The sequence below is a fragment of the Tachysurus vachellii genome, chromosome 20 (genome assembly GCF_030014155.1).
Source record: "Tachysurus vachellii isolate PV-2020 chromosome 20, HZAU_Pvac_v1, whole genome shotgun sequence".
Lineage (NCBI taxonomy): Eukaryota > Metazoa > Chordata > Actinopteri > Siluriformes > Bagridae > Tachysurus > Tachysurus vachellii.
Window position 1 is genome coordinate 4211412 of NC_083479.1, and position 9049 is coordinate 4220460.

The 9049-nt window shown below is 36.9% G+C and overlaps 1 protein-coding gene across 2 annotated transcripts; it reads right to left on the reverse strand.

Annotated features, from left to right (window-relative positions):
- Positions 1-284: 284 nt before the first annotated feature.
- LOC132863352 (ankyrin repeat and LEM domain-containing protein 2) lies at positions 285-6897 on the reverse strand. 2 transcript variants are annotated; one of them, XM_060896121.1, is made up of 13 exons: positions 6738-6897; positions 5926-6270; positions 5643-5822; positions 4609-4796; positions 4334-4522; positions 4129-4251; positions 3752-3815; positions 3481-3662; positions 3299-3405; positions 2876-3057; positions 1583-2078; positions 1091-1222; positions 285-1006 (listed from the first exon to the last, which is right to left on the reverse strand). In XM_060896121.1, the coding sequence occupies exons 2-13, from the start codon at positions 6257-6259 to the stop codon at positions 847-849; spliced, it is 2337 nt and encodes a 778-aa protein (XP_060752104.1). In that variant the 5' UTR covers positions 6260-6270; positions 6738-6897; the 3' UTR covers positions 285-846. The 2 variants fall into 2 exon arrangements, with proteins under 2 accessions (XP_060752104.1, XP_060752103.1); XM_060896120.1 differs by having other exon boundaries at positions 4609-4799.
- Positions 6898-9049: the final 2152 nt, after the last annotated feature.

Genomic DNA, 9049 nt, shown 5'->3' on the forward strand with positions numbered 1-9049 from the left:
CAGTACAACATGTAGTGAAATGCTATTCTTACCTTATGTCCAGTGCTCTGGATTTTGTTTCCAGTCCATTAAAGAATGGTGAAGACTCTCACAGTACACATTAATTTTATAGCAAGCTCCAGCATCACATCTAATAGAATCTTATTAGACTCATGAGCATATAAAAGTCTTTCTTCAGCTAAATGTGCTGAACTCAATGTTTGATCTGTCATAGTGATGCCTACAATCTGGATAAAACTCTGTACTGTAAAGGACATGAAAATACATAACTTGTGACAAAGGAAGCCTGTGTAATCAGTTTATTTTTCATTTAATATAATGCTTACTCTCTTTGGAAAATATTGACAAAGTAGAAAAATTGTAGTGCAATTCCTCAAGCCAATATATTATTTATGATACACAGTGAACAGTCAGGCAATGTGGCGTGAATTATTCATTAAATACAAAAACACCAAATAAAGTGTAACACATGAACTCTGCAATACAAACATTTCAGCAAAGAAACTTCTTGAGTTATGCACGGGGCTTTGAATAACCTACCACAGTAGAGAACCTACTAGAAAAAATGATTATTAAATAGGTACAGGTTACGAAAGACAGCCAGATAACTCGATAGTGTGTGTATTTAATGAGCTGAGCTACCAACTGATCTGGATGGTAGATCTCCGGTGCCACAGGAGAGGTGAGCAGGATTTGCCAAGACCACGTTCAAAGGTAATGGGGACAAAAATATCATAATTGAACTAAACAAATACTTCTAGAAGAGTTGAACCAGTGCGATTAAATAACTCGTCTTGCATAAGCAAAGCAGAAAGTGCGCTATAGGATAAATGTTTAAGTGCATGTTTAGTGTTTGTTGGGTGAGCCGCTATACACACATGAAGCAGGGATCAACTTGTTTATGCTGAGGAAGCTGGGCGAGCCCGTTAGCCAGCTGTGTGTAAGTCTGCGTGGAGTTGACGTCTGATTCCCTGTGTGTCTGATCGTCACCGTAACGCTCGGCCATCTAGGCGACAAAACCAGAATTAAACTCTATGGTTTAACAAAGATGATTGCACAAAGGAAAATAAGTTCTACTGACTTTACATACCGGTGCCTCTGAGATTCAGGATAAGAGCAAACGATGTTCCTCCATCTGTTAATGAGGGGAAAACGCTGCTCGTCCATGTCAGTTTCGGTCACTGCTAACAACACCTCGCTGTCCAGCTTACTGGGAGATTCACTAAACAAAACAGCACGACCAATTTTGTAGTAAATTCTCTGATGTTCCCTTACAAGTGTTTAAAATACGCACACACACTCGCATTCTAACTCGCACACTCACTCGTGTTACTTAAAGATTACAAAATTCATTTACATTTTAAGGTAGGAAAAAATAAGGGAAAGGAAAAGAATAAATAAATAATACAAAAATAAAAACACCACCAAAAACAACAACTTAAAAATAGGACCAGGAAAAGTAAAGGAATTTAGTTGTTATTAATATTTTTTAAATTGTTTTTTATCTTTTTTATTTCCCTTTCTTTTTTTTTTTTTTTTTTCAGAACACTACACAGATTAGTCGTATGAGTCAATAACTCACTCGGCAAGAAAAACCTGTGGCTGAAACTCCTTGATGTGTTCAGGTGTACTGTGAGAGGATTTGTAAGAGGAGCAGGAAGACACAGAACTGCACAGATCTTCCTCCTCACAGCTCAAGGGACTGGTGTGGTCCAGACACTCATGTGCTGGTGTACACGTTCCTCCACTGCTGTTGGTCTGGCGAATGATGTCAGTGTCCTCGTCAGCTGTGTGGTACTCCTCTGAGCTGGAGTCGTCCTCCTCGCTCTCTGTCCAATCCCATGCTCCTAAAGAGCCTCCGTCAGATCCGTCAGAACCAGACGCAGTGAGACAACCTAATCCCGAATCTGCCGTATCCTCAGCACCAGAAGACCGATCCAAGGCAACCCTCTCAAATTCATTCCTGAGGTCACACACCGGAAACCTGTTTCCTTCAGTCCAGTTGTCTCGACATGCTGGCGTCCCAGGAGGCAGATGATCATCGAGCAGTGTGTTGATATTAGATGGCTTTTCATAAGCTGTTTAAAAATATATATATATATACGTCTATGGTAAATATATTAACCTGTAAACAATTTAAATTGATTGCATAATAATCTGAAAAATATTTTTAAAAAAAGAAAGAAAAAAAAAAAGAAATGCGATGGGCAAAATAAGGGGCAGAACAAAGAAAAGAACAAAAAAGAAACGAAAAAAAAGAAAAGGAAAAACAATGGAATTGTGGGAAAAAGGAACATTAAAAATTAAAAGAAAGATAAAAGGGAAAAAAATTATAATAAAAGTAAAACTATTTGGACAATAATTGTTCCTTATAATGAGAGAGAAAAATGAGAGATAGTGAGACGTGCTGTTAAAGGAACTAATCAGTGATGGATTGATTGAATGTGAAGTTCTTGTATCTGGTACAGATTGGTTGAATATTGTTTTCCAAAATATGTCCTAAACTGTTATTCCTTTTATCCCAGAGCAATTTACCAAAGCAAAATATTTTTGACTCATTTCACTGAACGACGTTTTACTTTTTCTTATCACTTATCCTGTGTTGGCTATAAACAGCTGCTCCCTCACTGACCTCAAAGTTCAACCTCTCTATAAGATTTTACAAATAGTTGTGTGACCATGCATTTAGACCAAGTTACTTTAATAGAATAGTTACTTCTTTAATAGAGTGCCTTTTACTGTCAGCATTTTGGTCACGTACAGTTTTACAAATCCAAAATGTTCTGAGAGACGCTTTCAGTTACATCCTAAACAAACCATTGGAAAATGGCGTCTAACGCGTGAACACCAGAACAGAAGTGAATTTGTCGCTCACCAGCAGGTGCACCAGGACTTTTTAAATGTAAAAAGCTGTTCTCTGTATCATGCTTCTGCTGGGTGGATCTGATCAAGTAATCCTCCAACATGTTCAATCCTTCCTCTGTGGAGAGGTCAGTGAAACAATTCAGGAAGTCCCAGTATTCAGCCCAGGGGTACCCCATCTCATGCGCTAATTCCCTGTCAACAAAAATGACATTAATATGCATTCAAATCATTTCAACTAAGGGATTAAGAGCTCACCAGAGTGAACACGTTCAAATTACGATCCCTTCACTTTTCTGTCATATATACACTGCGTAAGAATTGAACAAAACACGGCATATAACAAAAATTTCGACATATACGTGTGTGTCAGTGTGGAGTTTTCCCTTTAATAATGGTTTCTCTATAATATATATTTTAAAAACCACATTCCTACCGTCCTACTCTCTCAGCTCCTCGATCAGGATCGGATTTTAAAATATGATGAAAGTATTTTGCTCGATCACGAGGCGGTGTTTTCCACAGCTTGTGAAACTCTTCTGCCTGCACAAAGGAGCTTGGTTAGACAACTCCAAACAGACCAGAAGCAAGAAGTAGGCTGTGTAGGGCTGAAGTAACCTTTGATAAATTCAGAGGGCCTACGAATGCCCTGATAGTCATCAATGGGTTTTTAGGATCCTCCATCAGACCAGGGATTATTGACACATCCCGATACTTAGAGGCGCCAGGAACCCAGGGTGCACCGATCACTGGGTTAAGAGTGTTATCTGTGGCTCTCAGTAAGGGAACGAAAAAACGATCTGGGACAAAGAATAATAATCAGTAAATGTTTTTTTTTTCTTTTCTTTAACATATTGTAGTATAAGCTTAGCACCACTTCCAAACTTACCCTCCAAATATTCTTGAATCTTTTCTTTAGTTTCTTTATTCTTGTTTTTCCTTTCACAGATCACCTGTTACAGTAAAAACAATATAGTGACAGACAGCAGAAAAGACACAAAGCTCTCACAAAATCTTCCCTCAACTATAACCTCAAATTTTACTTGTCACATTGTACGATCATGCGCAGTGCGACATGTGGTCAAATGCTTTCCTACGACTGTCCTTGAGATAAAAATAGGCAAAAATTATATGCTGCAGTGACGTGTGTGAATATGGACAAGTCATATAATATATATATATAAAATCTCTATGAATATGACAGATGGAACTGGAACAGGGATCTTTTCTGATGTATTTCAACACGAAAAAATATTCTTTACTTACACTAAACGGCATCTGTCCATACTTGTTCCTGCAGTTCTTATCAATGTCTGGATGTGAACAAAGAACGTTCACTACGTCTGGGCATCCAAATTTACAAGCAAAGTGAAGCGGCGTTTCATTGCTCTGTAAAAACACCACCATAAACAAAGCCTGATAACTCCAGAGTTCATTCAGAAAGAAAACACAATATCTGTAAAGTACTAACTCCTTTATCAGGTGTGTTAAGGTACAGGTCCAAGATGTAGCTGATTCGTTTCCAGAGCATGTCTTCCTGATCATCAGGATACATGAGACGCATGAACTCTGGATTTTGTAGTGTCTCCAATATTACGCCCGTCATCTCTGCTTGGTTCTCTTTTGCTGCTACATGCAGGACGTTGTATCTGCAGCCTTCCTACAAAATGTATATTATTACATCTGTAAGACCATTACACAACCTGTATAAAAGTGGTGTGGGTTTTTAAAAACACTACCCTCTACCTGCACAATAGTTGGGTTGTCTCCAGATCCAATAAGGTATCTTGGGTTTTCCCAAACAAGCTTTTTAAAAGCCTCTTCGTCTCCTTTCTCCACAGCTCTTCTAAGTTTCGTTGTCAGGTCTTGTATGCGTGGACTTCTGAATTCATTAGCCTTTTCCAAACAGGCTGTTTCCAGAGTTGGCAGTTTCTCTGCTAATTAAATGGATGTTACACAGCAAGGCTGAGTTTGCTATTGATAAACAAAAACTAGAAGGCTTTTGAAGCATTCCACAAATGAGACCACGCTAACCAGAGCTGCTTGTATTCATTAAAGGCAAAGTCAGATGATAATGTATTCATAGTCTTAAGAAGAATTTGCACCCTATTGTACTTTTTTTTTTTGTTTTTATCTGTCTCTTGACTATTTAATATTTTGACAATTAAATCTTGCACACTGCCAAGTAACGTTATATTTTAGCTACTTTGCCAATTCATGCGTCTTGTCTGTCTAATAATAAAAAAATTGATACCAGGCCATAGCAAAGATTAAATTAATGAACATCTTTCCTTGGCAAATATATATCAAAGTTTTTTGAAAGCTATATTAATGGGTCTGTTAAGCATTATGCAAATAAATTCTCCTGTCTACTGCCAATATTTTCAACCGGAGTTGAAAAAAACAAACAAACAAGCAAAAAAAAAATAATGTGTGTTCGTGTAAAGCATAGACAGGCAAATGAAACAATTATTTTTAAAGATCTATTTTTTCACCCTACCAAATTAGTTTCTCATCACATGACAGATATAATTAGTTGCAAACAACACAAGTTAATTATGCTGTGGCTTTGGGCACCTAATAAAAATATTAATGTATTTAACAATAAGTAAAACCTAGTAAGGTCCTTCTAATTCCTAGACTAATTCCTTTTGTATTATTAGTCAGCAAGTTTTCCATAATAATAAAGTATAATGTTTATTAATTAACATTATTTTTTTCAGACCTCTATTTACTCTGTCTGTTGCAGTATTCAGGATGTGTCTGAGGAATAAACCCACCTGTAAATGTAGAATGGTGTTTGTCTGGTGAATTCTTGCTGGGTGTCACGGCACCATCACACAAGCCCTTGGCAAAGTTTTCAGCATCGTTTCTGTTATAAAAAGCTTTAAATCTCGAACCTTTCATCGTCATGACTGCTTTTAGTGCTTTCTGCTTGTTGTCATAAACGTGGATGACACCTGTTAAGAAAAACAATACAATCCTGCTTGCATATCATAACATCCTCTATATTACATGTGTAAAAATAGGTATGGGCTTCAATACTGTATCTTGAGTACACACCATTGTTATGCAGCGAATCATCTAGAGGAGGCAAAACCCCGTAAAATAAAGTGGGAGATTCAGAAGACGCCGGTTGGGTAGCGTCTTCATCCGTCCTCAGCACATCTGAACTTGCTGCTGGAGACTGATTCTTATCCAAAGAGCTATTGGGATCTCCAGCATCGACCTCTGGCCTGGCTCCAGGCTGATCCCCTAAAAGAGCTCGGGCAAGCTTTTTCTCAAAAATGCCCCTTGTCGTCGCAGTTATGGGTCCACATTTTAATCCTGCCCTTGTGATCTCCTCTCGCAGCTCATCTGGGTTCAGGGTTGCCAGCCTGCTCAAGACTGTGTCCATTATATTCAAACCTAAACAATATTAAAGGAAAAGTCATATTATTACACAACATATGATTAGTGGATGATAACAAGAAGCCAACAATAAGCAGGACAAGCACTGGGACGTCATTTAGACAATAAAGACGTCATTTAGACAATAAATGCTAATAAATACTTCTTGAAACAACCTATAATAAGAGTCTAAATCTTCTAAAACGTTTGGATCATATCGAAATCCCTCTAAAATTGCTAGTCTGTGTTTCTTAAACTATTATTAACCTATTGTTATATTCCAGAAGTGTTTCTTAAGCTGTTATTAAAACATCTTTTGAACTGTTCAACTGTTATACAGTTTTAGGAAGCATTCACATGGTTTGTTTTGGAGTTAGCATGTGCAGTTAGCATGTTAGCATGTGCGGTTAGCATGTGCAGTTAGCATGTGCAGTTAGCATGCAGAAGTCAGACAAAAGTTTTAAACAAACGAGTTAAAACCGTACCTCAGAGTCGGACGGATACAGACGTGTGAACAACGTATACTTTGGTTATCTGAAATGAAGTCGCATGGAGAAGTTGTCGTAAAAACAAAAAAATAATGTTTGTTTCATTGCTCATGACTTCACGCCTGTCATTTTTTTTTTTCAGCTAGGGAGCGCCTTTGTGTTTACACACTACTGCGCATGTTCAGAAGACCTGCGCAGAGGAGCACTTACACGTGCGCACTCGTGATAAGTGTGAAAATCTGCTTTTGTGTATTTATACTGTAGGTATTTATTTTACACGCGCGTGCAATGAGAAAACAAATGTATATACACCGCACTTTATCACCCTGTTAGTTTAACTAGCAAAATTTGGACACAAAAACGCAAACACATCAATTTAACAATCATCTCTCTTTACTTATTAAGTTATTTAGTTACTATTTAATGGCAATAAATAATACATGCATAATGAACTGCATAATGCGGTGACCAGGATATGTGAGCAGCAGGTACCCCGTGGTACAGGTGACCATGCACTATATCTCTATAGTAAGTGTCCTATTCACAAAAAGTGCCATCTTTATATGTGATAGAGAGTCATTTTCCCCCCTTACTCTTCTCCATCAGACTCCATAATAACTGAACTGTACTGAGCACAAAACATACATACATCAACTGTATGGACTGCAAAGACCTACACCAGTTACACACTTTTCCAATATACATCCATCAAACTGTTTACATGCTGTTTTGCACACTGTCTCACATTTCAGTCGATTGCTGTTTTGCACAATATTTTACAATATCTCAGGTAATTGCTGCTATAATACTGTGTTCATTCCAGTATTTCTGCACACGCAATATTGATTGGACCTTGACATACAGTATTTACACTGGTCGGCACTGTTTTTGTTTATTGTCTTTTGTGTAATGTCTTGTATTTTTCTCTTGTCTTGCTCTGTTTGCATTAGGTTGTACAGATGAACTTTATGTATCTAGGACTACTTACTTAAGTCCTTAGCTCTGTCTTTGCTTTACGTACAGTAGCACCCTTGTCCTGGAGAAACGTTGTCTCATTTCACTGTGTAGTGCAACAGATATATATGGTTGAAATGACAATAAAAGCTTCTTGACTTCACTTGATGTGGGTGGATGGAGTAGTGAAATGTACTAAATATTCACTAAATGAAAAATATATTATGTTTAATGTTATATGATATTTGTTCTGTCACATGGACAACACATTGGAAACACTGCTTTTTTATTTAGTTTTTTATTTACTTATTTGGTTATATGTAACTATAATAGATTTGTAAATAGTCAATATAACAGCATAAGGCTTCTATATCATAATAATTTCGTATAACTACATGCACATTTCATCACAGCACTGTTTTCTTGGACTTGACCTGCTAGAACAAAGTGAAATAAAATCTAGTACAAGGCACATAGAAAATATTACAAAAGGACAATCACTTCCCTTTCTATGTAAATAAGGATTTCCTTTACCCCTGATTTTTACATTGTTAACATGCCCTTGTTGACTACCACATGCAACATCCATGTTTCACTATAGTCGTCACTTGCATTACAAGGAGAATGAATATTTCTGTATGTAGTTGTATGTAGGCCATTTGGTGAGGCTTGTAAATCAACTGTTAAATTTCACAAATATAGTTTCTAAAGAATTTTGCATTAAATACAATGACAGTAAATAGGAATTGAACCTAGAACTATGATTTTTCAGTCATATCGCTTCCTGGCTGGCTTCCTGTTCACTGGAAATCAGCAATGCATAGGTATTCTATGATTATCATTCTTGCTATATTTTATGTAGTAATAAACATAATATATAACATAATAAATATTGTGCTGAAAAACTCTCTTTGGCAAATAATAATAATTTGCTGGTGTGTGCAGTAACATTTAGGGCCGTTGATCAATTTTTGGACACTTCCATCAAGTTAATTTGACCTCTAAACCCTGTAAATGGTCATCTAACAAAACTTCATCTCAGATTATTAAGTAGGTTATTGCAAAGGTTCTTAAACAGGATTATTTTTTGTGGTGCAGCCTTGAAATGTATATACAAAATCTCAGCAGCACTGCGACAGCAGGTGGCAGTAATGATCTGCTGTACAGAAACTTCTCCAAAAAACATTTGAAGGTTTAATTTAAGGCTATTTAAAAGGTGACAAATGTAACAGAAGCAGTACAAAATTAGCATAGAGTTTTATTTAGATCATAAATGACAAGCATAATAGTGTCTTATTAGTGTCAAAACTGCAGCTTTGGAATATGGTGGAAAAACCCCACAGTATTATACAGAT

Excerpts from the sequence above, each read along its gene's own strand:
- LOC132863352 (XM_060896120.1), bottom strand. The coding sequence starts at position 6,259 with ATGGACACAGTCTTGAGCAGGCTGGCAACCCTGAACCCAGATGAGCTG. Across the intron at positions 4,523-4,608 it reads ACAACCCAACTATTGTGCAG|GAAGGCTGCAGATACAACGT; the intron begins GTAGAGGGTAGT and ends TACATTTTGTAG. Across the intron at positions 1,223-1,582 it reads CCACAGGTTTTTCTTGCCGA|TGAATCTCCCAGTAAGCTGG; the intron begins GTGAGTTATTGA and ends TGTTTTGTTTAG.